This window comes from Dryobates pubescens, chromosome 5 (genome assembly GCF_014839835.1).
Source record: "Dryobates pubescens isolate bDryPub1 chromosome 5, bDryPub1.pri, whole genome shotgun sequence".
NCBI lineage: Eukaryota > Metazoa > Chordata > Aves > Piciformes > Picidae > Dryobates > Dryobates pubescens.
The window spans coordinates 44,302,561-44,323,229 of NC_071616.1; the positions used below are offsets into that span (position 1 = coordinate 44,302,561).

Consider the following 20,669-nt stretch of genomic DNA (forward strand, 5'->3'; position numbering starts at 1 on the left):
CCTGCTGGTGGCAGAGGAGCTGGAACTAGATGATTCCAACCCAAATCAGTCTGCAACATTACAACTTGAAGTGCTCACCTTTCAAAGCACAGCTGAGGGAAGAGTTACTGCTCTGTGATAAACATGGCACACATCACCCATGCAATATGCTGAACTCAACTAACCTGTGATTTGGATCAATCCCCAAGGAAAAGAATCACTCAGGAAAAATTATATAGCTTGCAATGCAAAGTAGCAATTTGCTAATGTAAATTTAATTACTTGTTTTGATATGTATCATATTTAAGCAGCATTTGATCCACAGCATTTGATTGTTTATCAAATTAGGTAGGTGACCCTTCTGCAGATTGTCAAGTACCATCAGCTGCTGATAAAATGTGTACTGCCTAGCTCCTGAAAAACTTACAAATATTTAACTGTGGGACTAGCTCAGGGTACCAAAAGATTCCATTTATTTGTCAGTTATCATTGTTTATCATTATTTATCTAATGGATGAGCTTTCTCCCATATGTTAGACAGACCCTTTCCAGCTACATATCCAGAGTAATCTATGTAATCTGATTAGTTTTGTTATGACTTTCATGTATTTTAACAGACCACTAAGTTGAGAAGTTGACAGAAATATTCTGAACGTGAATTTGTTCCTTTAGGTGCCCACCTTTAGCTAAGGAATTAGCAGAGCCAAGGAGCCAATATTGAGTTGCTCAAACGTGTCCAGAGAAGGGCAACAAAGCTGGGGAGAGGTCTGGAGCACAGCCCTGTGAGGAGAGGCTGAGGGAGCTGGGCTTGCTTAGCCTGGAGAAGAGGAGGCTCAGGGGAGACCTCATTGCTCTCTACAACTCCCTGAAGGGAGGCTGTAGCCAGGTGGGGGTTGGTCTCTTCTTCCAGGCAAGCAGCACCAGAACAAGAGGACACAGTCTCAAGCTGCACCAGGGGAAGTTTAGACTTAGGCTGGATGTTAGGAAGTTCTTCACAGAAAGAGAGATTGGCCATTAGGATGGCCTGCCCAGGGAGGTGGTGGGGTTGACATCCCTGGAGGTGCTTAAGAGGAGACTGGATGAGGCACTTAGTGCCATGGCCTATATGATTAGATAGTGTTGGGTGATAGGTTGGACTTGATGATCTTGGAGGTCTCCTCCAACCTGGGTGAATCTGTGTGATTCTGTAAGGCAGGATGGTTTGGGCAATGCAACTTCACTGCAAGGGCTGAATCTACAGATCACAATGTGAAACTTTTTTACCACTGAGCAACCTAGGAGCGAATCAGGGTCTGTCTGAAACACTGTGATGGCTTCTCAGTCTTTTGGCTGTGGTAAAAGATCTGTGTCTTAGGTGCAAGTTTCTGACTGCAATTCCTATGTAAAGTGTAAAGGAAGCACTCATGCTGTCTAACTTGCTGATGGGAGGTCAACTGGCACAACATTAACTTCTTACCATCCACAGTGGATTGCTTTTACCATCAACATCTCACTAATGACCTCATGAAATGATAAATAATTTTTAATACAAGGTAGTTTTACATTTTATCAGATATATATACAGTGATTTCCCCCCCAATCTCAAATCAAATCTTGGCCTATGCAAGCACACACAATCCCTATCTCATACCTTACTTTAAATTAAGACTTTTCATACTATCACAGTCTAGCTGGACTTAAGTGTGCACAGTAGAAATATCAGATGAAAGCTGCAGATTAATGATAATAGCAGATTTTAGATTTGAAGGAGGTGAAGGAAGATCAGCTCATAAAGATTCACTTGCATTTAATTCCTGCTAACAAGTCAAAGGATGTTCCACTGCATCTAAACACTGCTGAAAAACAGAGATACTTGACTATCACTCTGTAGTCACTAGAACAGAGTGTGAGCTTTCTGCTGAAATACAAAAACCTGAATCTACTCAACTACTTTCACATTACAACTCTGAGTCTTTTCAGCAGATCCATGACAAACCTGATAACAGCCTTCCAATACCTGAAGGGGTCCTACAGGAAAGCTGGAGAGGGACTTTTCCTAAGGGTGTCTAGCAATAGAAGAAAGGGGAATGGTTTGAAGCTGAGGGAGAGTAGGTTTAGACTGGATCTTAGGAAGAGGTTCTTCAGTATGAGGGAGGTGAGACTCTGGAAGAGGCTGCCCAGGGAAGTTGTGGCTGCCTCCTGGCTGAGGGTGTTGAAGGCCAGGCTGGATGAGGCCTTGAGCAGCCAAGTTTAGTTGAGAGATGTCCCTGCCCATGGTGGGGAGGTTGGAGCAGATGACCTCTGAGGTCCCTTCCCAACCTAAGCCATGCTAGGATTTTATGATATACTGGGGTTTTACTAATGAACACTCAGTCCAGGAAAAAAACCCAAACAACACAAAACCAACACAAATGAACAAATCAACCCCACAAAACCCCCCAAAAAGCAAAATCCCAAACCAAACCAACCAACCAACCAACCAAAAAAACCAACCAAAAATTAACACTACAACAAACAAACAAAACCACAAACACCCCACCACCAAACCACAAACCAACCAAACACAACAAAGAACTTGTATTAACAAATTGAATTAATTTGGGGTCATAGAATATAAGAGATAAAGCAACAGCCTGCTCCAGAATGTGAGTTAGAAAACAAATACATCAAGCACTTCTCAGAATGCATCAAGATTAATACTTTCTTACACATCTTCCACTCGAACTCTCTGGTAGTCAGAAAGAATGGCTCCCACAGACACCCCCTCCACTCCTTCTTTGTCCTGAAAAACAAAGAGATGAAGTATTAGTGATAGCAGAATATGCTGGCCCAAGCAAGAGAGATTCAGTAGCTCTCCCAGCAGAACCATCCCGTGCCCAGGACATGGAAATGAAAGGGCTGCAACCTCCATCTTGCACCGGTGACCTCCTGTGTGCTTATTACCCTAACACATTAATCTACTTTACTCAAGTACCATTCTACAGAAGAAACATCCTGATTTAACAGCCTCTCCTGAAGTTTTACTGATACTCTGATAATTCCTTGCAGCTCTTCACTGGAACTGAGGTGTTAGCTATGCCACCTACAAATAAATACCAAGATCAACAAGACCAAGTGCAAGGTCCTGCATCTGGGTCGGGGCAGTCCCAAGCACTGATATAGGCTGGGCAGGGACTGGCTTGAGAGCCACCCTGAAGAAAAGGACCTGGGGGTGCTGGTGGATGAGAAGCTCAACATGAGCCAGCAGTGTGCACTTGCAGCCCAAAAAGCCTGGGGAGCAGGCTTTCTGCAGGTTGAGGGAGGTGCTGGAAGGTGTCCAGAGAAAGGCCACGAGGACGAGCAGGGGGATGGAGCTCCTCTCCTACAAGGACAGACTGAGAGAGTTAGGGCTGTTCAGTCTGGAGAAGAAAAGGCTCTGAGGAGATCTAATTGTGGCCTCCCAGTATCTTAAGGGGGCTACAAGAAAGCTGGGGAGTGTTGGGTAGTGACAGGACTGGGGGAAATGGAGCAAAACTAGAAGTGGGTAGATTCAGCTTGGATGTTAGGAAGAAGTTCTTCCCCATGAGGGTGGTGATACACTGGCACAGGTTGCCCAGGGAGGTGGTGGAAGCCTCCCTGGAGGTTTTTAAGGCCAGGCTGGATGTGGCTATGAGCAACCTGATCTAGTTGTACAAAACTGACCCAGCTAAAGAAAATACAATCAGAAATCTCAGAGTAATTTATGCTAGCACGCTCTGATTTAAAATATTGCCTTTTTATGTCACTGACTGCAATTAAGGATAGACACATTTCCTCAAGTCACCCTCAGATTTGCTCAGGAAGGTGGTGGAGTCCCCATCCCTGGAGATGTTCCAAAAAGGCTTGGATGTGGCACTTGGAGCCATGGTGTAGTTGTCAGGAGGTGTTAGGTATTAGGTAATAGGTTGGACTTGATGATCCCTGAGGTCTTTTCCTACCTGGTTGATCTGTGATCCACGGTATGCACTGTAACTTGTTACTTGCTACTTGTTACTTGTTACTTGCTGGAACGAGTCCAGAGAAGAGCAACAAAGTTGGTGAGGGGTTTGGAACATAAGCCCTACGAGGAGAGGCTGAGGGAGCTGGGGTTGCTTAGCCTGGAGAAGAGGAGACTCAGGGGTGACCTTATTACTCTCTACAACTACCTGAAGGGAGGTTGTAGACAGACGGATGTTGGTCTCTTCTCCCAGGCAGCCAGTACCAGAACAAGAGGACACAGTCTCAGGCTGCGCCAGGGGAGGTTCAGGCTAGATGTTAGGAAAAAGTTCTATACAGAAAGAGTGATTGCCCATTGGAATGGGCTGCCTGGGGAGGTGGTGGAGTCGCCATCACTGGAGGTTTTCAGGAGGAGACTTGACGGGGTGCTTGGTGCCGTGGGTTAGTTGTTTGGGTGGTGTTGGATTGGTTGATGGGTTGGACGCGGTGATCTTGAAGGTCTCTTCCAACCTGGTTTATTCTATGTATATTCTATGTATATTCTATGTAACACAAAATAGTGGCAGAAGTGCTCTGCAGGCAAGTGAAATACTCACTGCAGCAGGAGTAGCGTGGAGGCTCCCTTTAATTTCCCATTTTAATGCCTTTCCCTGACCCTCTCAGAGTTCAGCAAAACCGAACGCGAGCGCTAATGTTTTCAATTTAATTAGACCATTACACGCACCGTAATTATTAGTGGGGAATGTTACATTAATGAATGTAAAAGTTAGCTGTAAATTACCTTGGAGTTATTATCCATTTCCCAAGTTACTGCTCCTTAAGATAACCCTCTCCCTATGGTCCTTCCGGTAATTTTTCTTTGCCTGATAAACACGATGATTAAACAGCACACAGTGCAAACCTTTGATGCTTCTTTAAATTAAAGCCAGGCCCAGCCTAAGGGCTCTGTCTGATTTCAACCAAATGTGTCAGGTAATCAGATAACCAAAAAAATTATCAGCGGCTCCGAAGGAACAGCAGCCTCAGGCTTCATCAGCGCCGGGGAAGGCGAAACAAAGTAAGGCACACGGACAACATCACGTCAGGAGGAAAGGTTACTGCTAAGCATATCACTATTCACCACCCTCAAAATGTCTGTCTTGAATGAAATATTTACAATAGAATAGGTTAGGATAGGATAGAAGACAGAATAGGATAGGATAGGATAGGATAGGATAGGATAGGATAGGATAGGATAGGATAGGATAGGATAGGATAGGATAGGATAGGATAGGATAGGATAGGATAGGATAGGATAGGAGACAGAAGAAGAGAAGAGAAGAGAAGAGAAGAGAAGAGAAGAGAAGAGAAGAGAAGAGAAGAGAAGAGAAGAGAAGAGAAGAGAAGAGAAGAGAAGAGAAGAGAAGAGAAGAGAAGAGAAGAGAAGAGAAGAGAAGAGAAGAGAAGAGAAGAGAAGAGAAAAGAAGAGGAGAGGAGAGAAGAGGAGACTAGACTAGACTAGGATAGTATAGGATAGGATAGGATAGGATAGGATAGGATAGGATAGGATAGGATAAATCAGGTTGGAAGAGACCTTCAAGATCATCGCGTCCAACCTATCAACTAATCCAACACCACCTAATCAACTAAACCATGCAACCAAGCACCCCATCAAGTCTCCCCCTGAACACCTCCAGTGATGGTGACTCCACCATCTCCCTGGGCAGCACATTCCAATGGGCAATCACTCTCTGTGTAGAACTTCTTCCTAACATCCAGCCTAAACCTCCCTTGGTGCAGCCTGAGACTGTGTCCTCTTGTTCTGGTGCTGGTTGCCTAGGAGAAGGGACCAACCTCTGCCTGTCTACAACCTCCCTTCAGGTAGTTGTAGAAAGCAATAAGGTCACCCCTGAGTCTCCTCTTCTCCAGGCTAAGCAACCCCAGCTCCCTCAGCCTCTTCTCATACAATGGCCAAGAGAGTACCAAAGAGAAAGGAAGCACTAGGCCTGTGCCTATTTATCTGTGTCTGCTTGTGTGTATTGCTAGACATTTCAGCACACCCACACGGAAAAATGGAGAATGTCCCTAAAAATTTGCTGTTTAAAACTGGTGAAACTATGAATCTATCCATTGAAGCTATCAAGCTGTGATTTAGGTAAGAAACTGAGGTATAAATAGGTGAAGAATGATTAAACTAGGTTTTATGTTTGCTTCACGGCTTTGTCACAGAGTCGTAGAGTTGTGGGTGCTGGAAGGGACCCTCAAGGATCATCTAGTTCCAAGCTCCCTGCCATGGGCCAGGGACACTTTCCACTAGATTAGGCTGCCCAGAGCCACATCCAGCCTGGCCTTAAGAACATCCAGGGATGAGGCTCTGAACTTCATCCTCAGAGCCTTTGTGGCTCTGAGCAACCTGATATAGTGTGAGGGGTCCCTGCCTAGGGCAGTGGGGCTGGAACTAGATGATCCTTGAGGTCCCTTCCAACCCTAACTGTTCTATGACTCTATGAGACTTCCACCACCTCCCCGGGCAACCTCTTCCAGGGCCTCACCACCCTCATGGTGAAGAACTTCTTCCTAACATCTAATCTAAACCTCCCTTTCATTTTATGGGCGAAATATAAAATAGATTACCTCTAAATTAAATTGTCTTTCCAATTTGTATCCTGCTTGAAGCTTTAATGAGTAATGGAAAACTGTTACACCTGCTTAAATTAAAGCTTAAGGCCATTCAGTGTCTAAAAATCATGATTATTAGTAATTTGCAGAGCTTGCAATTTAGAACAACATATTTACACATGTGTGGCTGACAATACATCCATTAGTCACAGGACTTGTAGGCTCCTGTGCAAAATTCTTAACTAGGACCTTTTGCCTTCTAATTTGTGAAGCACCCCAAGATGACTGATTTCAAACAGAGTATGTGATTCTTCTGTCTGAGGCAGCTGCAAGTCATCAAGGACAGTATGGAACTGTCCCTGAGACACACTGTTGGAAGCACAAATACTAGAAATAGGAAAGCATAAGTTGCTGATAAGCATCTAGGTCTGAACCAGACCCTGCTACTGGGTGAAGGCCCAGATGTCCATGTTTGGTCATGAGCTCAAAACAGGGATGTTGGCTGAGGCCAGGTGTGGCCCTGCAATGCCTTCGTCCTATTTTATCACAGCCTTTAGCTATTCCTGGCAGAAGCTGAGGTTTGGCTGTGGACATCAAGTTTGACAGGCCATGAAGCAATGTTTCTGCAACCAAAAAGCACCTCTCCTACAGAGACAGACAGAGTTGGGGCTGTTCAGTCTGGAGAGAAGGCTCCCAGGAGACCTTATTGTGGCCTTCCAGCATCTGAAGGGGCTACAAGAAAGCTGGGGAGGGACTTTTTAGAGTGACAGGTAATGATAGGGCTAGGGGGAATGGAGCAAAACTAGAAGTGGGTAGATTCAGATTGGATGTTAGGAAGGAGTTCTTCCCCATGAGGGTGGTGAGACACTGGCACAGGTTGCCCAGGTTGGCCGTAGAAGCCTCATCCCTGGAAGTTTTTTAAGGCCAGGCTGGATGTGGCTGTGAGCAACCTGATCTAGTATGAAGTGTCCCTGCCTATGGCAGGGGGGTTGGGACTGGCTGATCCTTGAGGTCCTTTCCAACCCTGACAATTCTATGATTCTATATGGCTGTAGTCCCACAAGAGAAAACCAAGGTATCGATATTTGCCACCTTAATTGGCATCCCTAAGAAGAGTTACAGTCCAGCTACCCCTAGCCCCTGCAGTCACTGAGGACTGGCTAGAAAGCAGGGGGTTAATCTCTTAGTAAATTTACCCACCTCCCCCCTTCAAGGAGCTCACAGGGATGTAACTCCTCAAGTTGAAAAAAACCCTATTTGCCAGTGTTCTGCAGACTAGCTATGAATGGCACAGTCTTTGTGGGTCACTACACATCATCCAGAACTTCCCTATCTTTCACTTAGAGCCCTCAAAGCACACACAACTCACACCTTCATTCCTTTGGAAGTGTAGTTTCAAAACCAGGGGTGGAAATGAATTTCCTGTGGGTTCACATGAAGCCTCCCTCCTTCAGAACTTACTGAAGTTCTTCAGCAGCTTTAGCTTAACTCACTTTAAAAGTAAATTGCTTTTGAATAATTGTATCTACACAGAAGTGTAAAACCATGTAACTAATCCACTGTAAAAGCTAATTAAGTTCAGTTTTATGAATGCCAGCACAGAGCACAAAGAGATGTACCACCACCTTTAAGAGTAACTGATGGGCTAACTTCAAGAGTTTTACAAATGTAATTAATGAAATACTGCACACACACACTCATAAAAATCTATTAAATCCATGTAAGGGGGTACTCATCTGCTCTCAGTCACAGCTTTCAGTATCTCATTGCAATCTCATAATACCCACATTTAATTAGAATATGGTCCTCTTGCTACTTGGGAGTGCCAAAGATTCAGGGAGATGGTGCAGGGGTAGGTTTGTGTGCACATGAGCACGTGCACACACCACTGTAAATGAGAATGGTGAGAGCATGGAAGCATTCTGAAAGCTCATATCAAGCAGAAGTGTATTGAAATGCTGCAGTTCAGCAGAATAGAATAGAAGAATAGAATAGAACAGAACAGAACAGAACAGAGCAGAATAGAATAGAATAGACCAAACCAGGCTGGAAGAGACCTTCAAGATCATTGTGTCCAACTCATCAACCAATCCAACCCACTGAAATGAAACTCTACATAGCAGAAACAGAAAGCCAGGAAAATCTTCCACCACAGCCTTGCATCACACCATAAATGCAGGGTTTCCTGATACAATGATTGTCTGGTGAGCTGCATTTACAAAGTGATTAATTAGTCCTAGGCACTACAAATCATTCATAACATCAAAGAAATTCATTCAGTTATAGGAATCATCAAGCCATAGGATGGTTTGGGTTGGAAGCCGCCTTCAAAGGTCATCTAGTCCAACCCCCTGCAGGGAGCAGGGACATCTGCAACTAGATCAGGTTGCTCAAATCTTCCTCCAATTTGACCTTGAATGCTTCCAGGGATGGGGATTTCAACCCCAGCTGGGCAAGCTGGGCCAGCATTTCACAACCACCAGCATAAAAAATTCTTCCCTGTATCTATTCTCAATCTCCCCTCTTTTATCATAGACTCATAGAATTGTTAGGGTTGGAAGGGCCCTCAAGAATCATCTAGTCCCAGCCCCACTGCCATGGGCAGGGACACCTCACACTAGATCAGGTTACTCAGAGCCACATCCAGCCTGGATTTCTTTTTTTCTAAGTAATATGCTTAACAAACTGTAAGACAAACAAAAGCCAGCTTTGAGAAGCTAAGTGCTTGAATATATGCACAAGCTATTTTTATTCCTTGCTCTGCATTACCTTCCAACCACGTTGCCATTAGCATCTAGGGGCCATTTACCTCTCCACAATGAAGACCAACAAGACACAGATCCAGTAAAGCATCTACAAAACAAACCCCAAACCTCTGAACAGACTCTACAACTTGCTCTGGTAACCTGAGGTATGCAGCACGATTGGTTTGGGTAACTGAAGTCATCAAGAGAATTCCACTAAGGGAATCTACTGCAGGAAAACAGCACACAAAAAATTAACTGTCTGGCCTCATTTATTTCTCTGTGAGTATTGTCAAAGCAATGTTACTTAATGAAGTATTTCAGAACACATATTGACAAATATTGAGACTCCTAAGTAACTCCATGTTACTAATTTTGGGAGCAAACAGGTTTTTTGAGCAAGTAAAACTGTAGGCATGGCAGGACATGATTATGAGCTCTCCTTTCGTTGTCTTCTGTGGTGGGATGAAATGTCCCCCCAACATTAACTTTGCCAGACCAGCTCAGCTGGAAGCAAATGCAAGCTGTATTTACAGGCAAAACTACAATCTACAATGGAATGCAAAGGATATGTACAAAATATCCAGGATTTACAGGATTTTACTGACATTTACAATTAACAAACAACATGAGAGACCCTCTCTGGACAGAGACCAGGGAAGCTGTCTCTCTGATCCCACCACCCCCTTCCCCCAAAAGGAAGAAAGGAGCAGAGGAAAAAAGTAGCAGTTAGACTTCAACAAAGCAATGCAGCCAAGGTCAAGCAGAAGCAGGTTAGTATCATAGCACCATAGAATCACACAGAATCACTCAGAAATGAGTCCTACTGTACCTAAAATTATTTGTACCCCACAGAAAACACAGCTGGTTAGAATTTTAATATCATACTATCAGTCAGGGCTGGAAGGGACCACAAGGATCATCTAGTTCCAAGCCCCCTGCCATGGGCAGGGACATGGAGTCACCATCACTGGAGGCGTTCAGGAGACTTGATAGGGTGCTTGGTGCCATGGTTTAGTTGATTAGGTGGTGTTGGATGATAGGTTGGACACGATGATCTTGAAGGTCTCTTCCAACCTATTCTATTCTATTCTATTCTATTCTATTCTATTCTATTCTATTCTATTCTATTCTATTCTATTCTATTCTATTCTACCCTACCCTATCCTACCCTACCCTACCCTTCCCTACCCTGCACTAGATCAGGCTGGCCAGCGACTCATCCAGACCTCCAGGGATGGGGCCTCAACCACCTCCCTGGACAACCCATTCCAGGGCTTCACCACTCTCATGGGGAAGAACTTCCTCCTCATGTCCAGCCTGAATTTCCCCACCTCCAGCTTCATTCCATTCCCCCTAGTCCTATCACTACCTGATAGCCTGAGAAGTCCCTCCCCAGCCTTCTTGTAGGCCCCCTTCAGATACTGGAAGGCCACAATAAGAGCACCTCGGAGCCTTCTTTGCTCCAGACTGAACAGCCCCAACTCCTTCAGTCTGTCCTCATAGGAGCAGTGCTCCAGCCCTCTGATCATCCTCGTGGCCCTCTCCAGAGCAATGAAGCAAGAAAAGAAGCCTCCAGAATGCTTTGGTACAGCCAGCCTTATGGCAGATCTCTCTCCAACTACACAGTTTAGAATTATCTTTGGTTTTCCTTTTTACACCCAACAGTGATTTATTTACATTTTTCTACTTGCTCTGCTCGAAATCTGTAACGAAACTTTAAAAGGCACAGCCTGAAACTACCACATCCTCTCTCCCATGCTTCTGAGTCTTGTACTGTAGGCTGCACGCAGTAAGAAAAACACATCAGAAATGAAAATAAACCATTGTGTCAAGTGGAAACAAATCTATTCCTCCCTTATGTTTACTTGTAAAGAATATAGCTTCCTGAGAGCATGGAAATGTAAAAAAAAAAATAAAAATAAATACATAAAAAAGAGACACAAATAAACCTTTTTGCCTCTAAAATTAACTCCTCTCCGCCGTAATGCAGCATTCACGTAGCTGCCTGCTTATTTTAACACATTCTAAATCATAAAAATTTCAGATGGAGTCAATTTTATTGTCACTAACAAGGATGACAAGTAGGTATGTTTATGTACACTTAGAAAATTCATCCCCTCATGTACCACAGCTGAGAACATCTTTTCAAAGCTCCATTTCATATTTATGAAACCTAATCCGGCGCCCGTACGCAGAGACAGACACCGCGCCCGCCGCCGCGCCGCACGAGCTGCTGCGCAAGCAGGAAGGCTGTTAGGAGCGTGGCAATTCTCTTTGCATTCTGCTTATGGCTCTGGCTCCAAAGAACTGCACAAAACCTTCGCTCCACAGAGAATGCCTTCTCGTAACGCTCATTCTTCTTTTGGTACCTGCCGGCATTTGCAGGAAAGAGCTACTAGAAGGAGGATAGGATAGGATAGGATAGGATAGGATAGGATAGGATAGGATAGGATAGGATAGGATAGGATAGGATAGGATAGGATAGGATAGGATAGGATAGGATAGACCAGGTTGGAAGAGACCTTCAAGATCATCACGTCCAACCCATCAACTAATCCAACCCACTTAATCAACTAACCCATAGCACCAAGCACCCCATCAAGTCTCCTCCTGAACACCTCCAGTGATGGTGACTTCACCACCTCCCCAGGCAGCCCATTCCAATGGGCAATCACTCTCTCTGTATAGAACTTCTTCCTAACATCCAGCCTAAACCTCCCCTGGTGCAGCCTGAGACTGTGTCCTCTTGTTCTGGTGCTGGCTGCCTGGGAGAAGAGACCAACATCCGCCTGTTTACAACCTCCCTTCAGGTAGCTGTAGAGAGCCTGACCTTGAAAATCTCCACCTCCAACTAGATCAGGCTGCCCAGGGCCACATCAAAGTCTGATCTTGAATGTCTCCAGGGACGGGGCCTCAACTACCTCCTTGTGCAACCTGTTCCAGTGTTTCACTACCCTCATGGTAAAGAACTTGTTCCTAACATTCAGTCTAAATCTGCTCTTCAATCATTTCAAACCATTGTGTCTCATCCTATCACTCCAGGCCTTCGTAAGCAGTCCCTCTGCAGCTGCCTTCTTCCTCAGCTTAGGGAAGATGCTGAGTTGCTGGAAGGTGTCCAGAGAAGGGCAACAAAGCTGGGGAGGGGTTTGGAGCACAGCCCTGTGAGGAAAGGCTGTTAATGAAGAAGTGGAAGGGATCAGATAAGGATTTAAGCAAAAGACAATGGCAAACATCTCCTCACACTGTGGATAAATTAGCACAAGCATCATCCCCACTAAGTGAGACAGGGGGGTGGGCAGTGGAATAATTTTTGAAGGCCCACTGAAAACTCCAAAAGGAGAACTCCTTAAGGTGGGACAAGCTCTCTTGGCATTGAAAACTGCCTGAATATGTGCACCTGCTTCAGCTGCCCTGGCTGGGTACAAACTGCTAATGACTTGCTGCCCATGGCTGGCCTAGGATTCTGTCACAGCAAAACCAGGACACTCATTCTCAGCTAGCTGCATTAATCTGTGAATCTCAGCATAATGTCCTGAAAATGAATGACAACATCCCCTAGGCTGACAGACTTCCCCCACAACCATTTTAAGGTAATTCAGATGCAAACAGACACAGACTTACACCCACACACAAAACAAAAAATAAAGTACTCTACAGGATGCATAAAAATCATTGGGCAGATGTACTGACCACTACTGTCTACCTCTTCAGGAATCTCTTTCAGGTTGGTAAGACATGCACAAAAGATAGCTGTGCCAATGGAAAAGAAAACCAATAAAATTAACTAACAGCAGACACGAATAAATTTAGTGCCCAGTTTATATCACAGCTTCCTCTGCTTAGCACTTTCACACCAACAGTCTCCTAGGCTGGCCTATACTAGGAACCGTCCAACTGAAGGCTGGTAACAAGCCTGGTCATCTGGTTGGGCAGTAACTAAGCTTTTAATTACATTTCAGTATGGTCCAAAAAGTTGTTTTGTAGAATCATAGAATCAACCAGGTTGGAAAACACCTCAGAGATCATCAAGTCCAACCTATTGCCTAATACCTAACACCTCCTGACAACTAAATCCTGGCTCCAAGTGCCACATCCAAGCCTTTTTTGAAACCTCCAAGGACGGTGACTCCACCACCTCTCTGGGCAGCACATTCCAATGGCCAGTTATTCTCTCTGTGAAGAACTTTGTCCTCACCTCCAGCCTAAACTTCCCCTGGTGCAGCTTGAGACTGTGTCCTCTTGTTCTGGTGCTGCTTGCCTGGGAGAAAATACCAACCCCCACCTGGCTACAACCTCCTTTCAGGGAGTTGTAGAGAGCAAGAAGGTCTCCCCTGAGCCTCCTCTTCTCCAGGCTAAGCAAGCCCAGCTCCCTCAGCCTCACCTTGTGCTCCAGACCTCCTACCAGCCTCACTGCCCTTCTCTGGACACATTCCAGCATCTCAATGTCCTTCTTATCAACAGTTCATTTGCACTGTTAATGCCTGCAAGAGTCTGGCTAAGTCATTATTGCTGCTTTCACCATGGTAAAGGGTGGCACAGGATTCAGCTGGCATTAATTTCACCTTTTTTGCCTTCTACTACAAGGAACATAGAACATTGCACAGTTGGCAATGTTACTGCAACATGGCAGCAGTTCACTTACTGCAAGCCTTGTCTCCTCCTATAATAGAGTTTATGTGATCCATAAAATAAGCCACTCATTTTAATTACAAGACATGGGGCTATTTCCCACTGACAGATCCTCATTTCCTTTCCAGAACATTGCCTTTTAATTTCTGAATCACTTGTGTACCATTGTAACTAACAAGCATTCTGGGAATACAGCCCTGCCTGGATGTTCTAGATCAAAGCAATCTGTTGATTGCAACAATTTTTTTCTGTAATAAAAGGGCAGAAAAAACAGACTGAAAAATCCTCAATGTAGCAGAGATGCACTGGTTAAGGCCTGTATGCAAGATAGAGCTAAGAATGCAATCATCTTTCTACAAGAGTAAGAAGGCTCTGGGGAGACCTTATAGTAGCCTTTGAGTACCTAAAGGGGACTACAAGAAAGTCAGGAAGGGAAGTTTTACAAGGGCTATTGTGATAGGATGAGAGGGATTGGATTAAAGCTTGAGGAGGGCAGATTTAGACTGGAGATAAAGAAGAAATTCTTTACAGCAAAGGTGGTGAGACATTGGAGCAGTTTGTGGATGCCTCTTCCCTGGAGGTGTTCAAGGCCAGGTTGGGCAAAGCCTTGAGCAGTGTGGTCTACTGGTGTCCCTGGCCACGGCAGGGGGATTGGATGTAGGTGATCTTTAAGATCCCTTCCAACCCAAACCAGTGAAAAGCAATGCAAGAAGTGCAAATGGACAGGACCACAGAACAATTCAATCCAGCCTGCTTCTGCTGAAGCCATGGAACAGGGACAGATCCCATTCAGGGCCACACTGACTGCATGCAAAAGCACAGGAGTGCCGTCCTGCAAGACTCCAGAGTGCAACATTCCATATTATTGAACTATCTGGCAAGAAATTCTCCTGAGGACTGCACACTAAAGGTTTTTGGTCTTAATTGGCACAGAATCTCATCACTGGAAACATTAATATGCACCAAGTATTAAGTGTACCCCACAGCAAACTCCTGGCCAAGCTGTCAGCCCCTGTTCTGTGTTAGGAACTGGCTGAAGGGCCGAGCCCAGAGACTAGTGGTGAATGGTGCCACATCCAGCTGGCAGCCAGGCACTAGTGGTGTCCCCCAGGGATCAGTGCTGGGCCCCATTCTGTTCAATATCTTTACTGATGATCTGGATGAGGGGATTGAGTCCATCATCAGTAAATTTGCAGATGACACCAAGTTGGGAGCAGGTATTGATCTATTAGAAGGTAGGAGGGCTCTGCAGAGGGACCTTGACAGGCTGGACAGATGGGCAGAGTCCAACATGATGGCATTCAACAAATCCAAGTGCCGGGTGCTGCACTATGGCCACAAAAATCCCATGCAGGGCTACAGGCTGGGGACAGAGCCAGGCAGAAAGCAACCTGAGGGTACTGGTTGACAGCAGCTGAACACAAGCCAGCAGTGTGCCCAGGTGGCCAAGAAGGCCAGTGGCATCCTCGCCTGCATCAGAAATAGTGTGCCCAGCAGGAGCAGGGAAGTCATTGTGCCCTGTACTCAGCACTGGTTAGGCCACACCTTGAATCCTGTGTCCAGTTCTGGGCTCCTCAATTTAAGAAGGACATTGAGACACTTGAATATGTCCAGAGAAGGGCAACAAGGTTGGGGAGAGGTCTGGAGCACAGCCTTATGAGGAGAGGCTGAGGGAGCTGGGATTGTTCAACCTGGAGAAGAGGAGGCTCAGGGGAGACCTTCTTGCTCTCTACAATCTACCTGGAGGGAGGTTGTAAACAGGTGGAGGTTGGTCTCTTCTCCCAGGTAACCAGCACCAGAACAAGAAGACACAGTCCCAAGCTGTGTCAGGGGAGGTTTAGGCTGGCGGTGAGAAGAACGTTCTTCCCAGAAAGTAATTTGCCATTGGAATGTGCTGCCCAGGGAGGTGGTGAAGTCACCATCCCTGGAGGTGTTCACAAGAGGGGATTGGATGTGGCACTTGGTGCCATGGTTTAGTTGTCATGAGGTGTTGAGTGATGGGTTGGACTTGATGATCTCTGAGGTCTTTTCCAACCTTATTGATTGATTCTATGATTCTGTGGAAGGTACAGTATTAAATAAGGGTATTCAGAAATAGACATTCAAAAGATTATTTGATATAAAGTTTATTTCTCCTTGTTCATGAAAACTTTGCAAAGTGTGGCATGCCTTTTTATCCCCTCTAAATTTTGTACTCTAAATTTATACCAGCACCTCATCATTAGCCAACAATATGCAGATAGTCTTGGCCTTGGGAGTTTTACAGATTTCCTTTGATTTAGAGTTATTTTTTAGCAACTGGATAGAAAATCTTTTTAGTACCAGAAGAAAAAAAAATCTGTTGAATGAAGATGAAATCCACTCCATTGTGAATGTGAATATCAGTCTGTAAAAAATAATATCCTGTGACTGGACAAGACCAGCCCTTCTGGGAGAAATGCTGTGTTAAAGAGGATTCTTCTTTTAGTGGTGGAATAGAAAGGCCTTGATTTCACCTAGTCCCAGAAGAAAAATCAAAATATACAGGGCAACAAAGCTGGGGAGGGGTTTGGAACACAAGCCCTATGAGGAGAGGCTGAGGGAGCTGGGGTTGCTGGACCCTGGAGAAGAGAAGGCTCAGGGGAGACCTTCTTGCTCTCTATAGCTGCCTGAAGGCAGGTTGTAGCCAGATGGGGGTTGGTCTCTTCTCCCAGGCAACCAGCACCAGAACAAGAGGACACAGTCTCAAGCGGAGCCAGGGAAGGTTTAGGATGGATGTGAGGAAGAAATTCTTCCCAGAAAGAGAGATTGGCCATAGGAATGAGCTGCCCAGGGAGGTGGTGGAGTCACCATCATTGGAAGTGTTTAGGAAGAGCCTGGATGAGGCACTTGGTGCCATGGTTTAGTTGATTACATGGTATTGGGTGATAGGTTGGACTTGATGATCTCTGAGGTCTTTTCCAACCTGGTTAATTCTACTCTATTCTATTCTATTCTATTCTATTCTATTCTATTCTATTCTATATTCCACTCCACTCCACTCCTATCCTATATCCTATCCTATCCTATCCCATTCCACTCCAATTCCACACCTATTCCTATTTCTATTCTATTCTATCCTATTCTATTCTATTCTATTCTATTCTATTCTATCCTATCATCTTGAAGGTCTCTTCCAACCTGGTCTGCTCTATTCTATTCTATTCTATTCTATTCTATTTCAATTCCAACTGAAATATTGTGATATGGATAGGACAAAAAACCCAAACCTCAACTGAGCCCTCAGAAGTGTAAAGAGCTAAGCATATGTGCACACAAACACATCTACATTTACACACAAACCCCCACAAATATGAAATTTTCTTTATATGGTCTTCTCCCCCCTCCCCCCCCCCGCCCATTTAATTCTATACATATCTAGTTATGCAGATAATTTTGAAAGCTAAGTCTGCAGCTCCGGGCTTATTTTGCAAATACCAAAATGCAGTCACATTTCCTTGCACTTCTTTTGGCCACAATTTCCAATTCCATATACAACTCAGCTCCCTGCAAAAAAAAAAAAACCACCAAGAGAGTCGGGAGGATTCTTTGATCATTTTCTGCACATTTTTGTGCCAGACCATATTCTAAACAGCTTTTACAAAGTGATAATGTTTCACTGACAGTGTTTTGTGTACTTCACATAAAATTAAAGCTCAGACAAACCTTGAGAAAAAAAAAAAGAGAGAGAGGGAAGAAGAAAAGCAGAAAGCTGAAGCAATGCAGCATGCTGCTCTTTTTGACCCACAAGCGATTATCAGTTATTCTAGAAGTTATGACAGTTTTCTCAAGTCCTTAAGGAGTCTGACACCATTGGTATAGCTTTCAACACTGCATTCATGTTTATATTACAATACAATAAAACAGCAGGAATAGTGTGCTCAGATTACTTGGGGAGTGGGTGCTTTATTGCAAAGAACAGGATTACTGGAACATAAAATACATTCTAAAAAGGGCAGGCTTCTCTGACAATCCAGGAAGGTTCTTCCCCCCTCCCTCCTCTGCCCTGATGAGAACACACCTGCAATACTGTGGCCAATTTCGGGCTCCCCAGTTCAAGGGAGACAGGGATCTGCAGGGGGGAGACCAATGGAGAGCCATTGAGAATGGAATGGAATGGAATGGAATGGAATGGAATAGAATAGAATAGAATAGAAATAGAATAGACCAGGTTGGAAGAGACCTTCAAGATCATCGCGTCCAACCTATCAACTAATCCACCCCACCTAATCCACTAACCCATGGCACCAAGCACCCCATCAAGTCTCCTCCTGAACACCTCCAGTGATGGTGACTCCACCACCTCCCTGGGCAGTCCATTCCAATGGGCAATCACTCTCTCTGTGTAGAACCTCTTCTGAGGATAACTGTGGGACTTGAACATCTCTACTATGAAGAAAGAATGAGAGCTGTGGGGCTGTTTAGTGTGGTGAAGAGAAGGCTGAGAGGGGATCTGATCAGTGTCTATCAAGATCTGAGGGGTGGGCATCATGTGGAGGGGACCAAGCTCTTTTTGGTGGAGTGCAGTAATAAGACAAGGAACAATGGATACAAGCTTGAACACAGAAGATTTCACCTCAACATGAAGAGAAACTTCTTTACAGTGAGGGTGATGGGGCACTGCAGCAAGCTGCCCAGAGAGGTTGTGGAGCCTCCTTCTCTGGAGACTTTCCAAATGCGGCTGGATGCTTTGCTGTGCAGACTACCTTGGGTGACCCTGCTTTTGGCAGGGGTGTTGGACTGGATGATTTCTGGAGGTTCCTTCCAACCTCTACTATTCTGTGATTCTGATTCTGTGATTCTGTGCTCAGCACTCACTGCTATCCGCGCTGCATGTGAATTATGGGATGGATTTTGGGAGACGTCACCAGTTGCAATGACTCCTAGATCTCTCCCTCTAATAGAAGACTGTGCTCATTGACATGAGCCACTAATCACCCTGAAGAACCAGTGGTTTGTCAATACCTGAAAAGTCATTGGGAAATAAGTGCTCTGCTTATTATTTATAGCTACAACACAGATGACTTCATCATTAGAGCTAATATTTACTGTTCTTTGCCAGGTATGAATAAAGAGCAGCATGTAAACAACAGGACCATTCTCTCCTTTTCCCTGCAGAGTGCTACCATAAACCACAGTATCAGTGGCAGTGTAGTTAATTTATCTGACTGTATTAGTAATTTCATCCTTTTTTCCCTTCCTTGTTCTCCACTTTCATCTGCTGTTCAGGTAATCAACCTTGATTTCACATCACTTTGAAAGCGACACGAGAAAAGAGAGTTCCCTTCTAAAACAGCCTTGATATTTTGTCGTACTTAATGCTAGAAATGCAAGACTAAATAAATTATGTTAATCCTCTCAAGGCAAATCTGAAAGCAGCTACACTCAAACACTGGCAAACTTATCCCCCCCCTTTTTTAGCTTCCATATTTTCAGTGGCAGAAAGCGAGAAGCTTAGCAAGATCGGTAACAGCTGATAAGCGTTTGGAGGAGCAAGGCAACCACCACTGCCACCATGCCCCCCACCCCGAGCAGCCCCACTTAATGACATACATTGTGAAGGCTTTAAACAGTGAAATCTGAGCTGATTTTGTATTCAGTATCATGGTCAATCACCCTAGAGATCAAAGCTCAGCAGGTAAAACAGTAATAATAAAAACCTGGTTTCCATTAAGAAGATTCTCATCCAGAGATTCTTCCAACTACCCTGCCCAAAAGATTTTGTCAAGTGTCCTATTAGAAAGATGAAATAGGTGCTTAAGAAAATTCTTCAAAGACAGTAGCTATTGCAGTTATCCCTGATGCCTAAGGAAACAAACCCCAAAAGACAATTACTGAGTATAAAACTAGACACACTTAGGCACAGTGGTTAATACTGCAACCTCTACCAGCACTTTAGCAAATCAAATACAAAAATAGATGTTCATCTGCTTAAGAGTTCTCAGCAAAGTAAGCCAAATTGGAAGTGATGGCTCTACTGCTTTTGCATTATGTGCACTTTAAGTTTAACCAGACAAATTGAATTCAAAGAATCAGTACAGGTTAGGAGGTGATCTCCTAGAGAGCAGCCCTGTGGAGAAAAGACCTGCGAGTCCTGCTGGACAGCAAGTTATCTGTGGGACAGCAATGTGCCCTTGTGGCCAAGAAGGCCAATGGGATCCCAGGGTGCATTAAGAGGAGTGTGCCCCCCAGATCAAGGGAGGTTCTTCTCCCCCTCTACTCTGTGCCCCCCAAATCAAGGGAGGTTCTTCTCCCCCTCTACTCTGCCCTAGTGAGCCCCCACGTGGCAGAGAGACATGGATCTACTCAAGAGACTCCAACGGAGGGCTACCAGGATGATGAAGGAACTGGAGCAGGCTGAAGGCTGAAAGACCTGGGGCTGTTTACTCTGGAGAGAAGACGACTGACCAGGTAATAAAAGGCTCCCATGGGTCCTGGTACAAAAGCATCCTGAGCTCTGCAAGTGTTGGGAATTAACAACCCCAGCCCCTCTGGGAACCACTGGCACACCCCCTTCTGTGCAGTCTTGATGTGCACAGGAAGGAATCCACTCTTCCTTTTAATCAACAGTGGACAGTTTGACCTTCAGTCTATGCCAGATGCACTGCTTTTCCAGTTCAGTAACAAATGCATACTCTACCAGAACTGATGTCACACAATCAAAGGTGACACCAGGCTATATAATGGTAATGCAATTCATCATTGCACTTCTGCCACTCACCTCCAGCAGGCTCTTTACAATCAGCATTACCTTAAACCACTTCC

General features: G+C 44.8%; 1 protein-coding gene across 1 annotated transcript in view; it reads right to left on the reverse strand.

Annotated features, from left to right (window-relative positions):
- Window positions 1–20,669, reverse strand: part of DPH6 (diphthamine biosynthesis 6) — a 213,956-nt gene that overhangs the window by 166,908 nt on the left and 26,379 nt on the right. Inside the window, exon 4 of the mRNA XM_054162115.1 lies at window positions 2,667–2,740. Within this exon, the coding sequence (XP_054018090.1) occupies window positions 2,667–2,740 (74 nt within the window). The remainder of the gene's footprint in view (window positions 1–2,666; window positions 2,741–20,669) is intronic.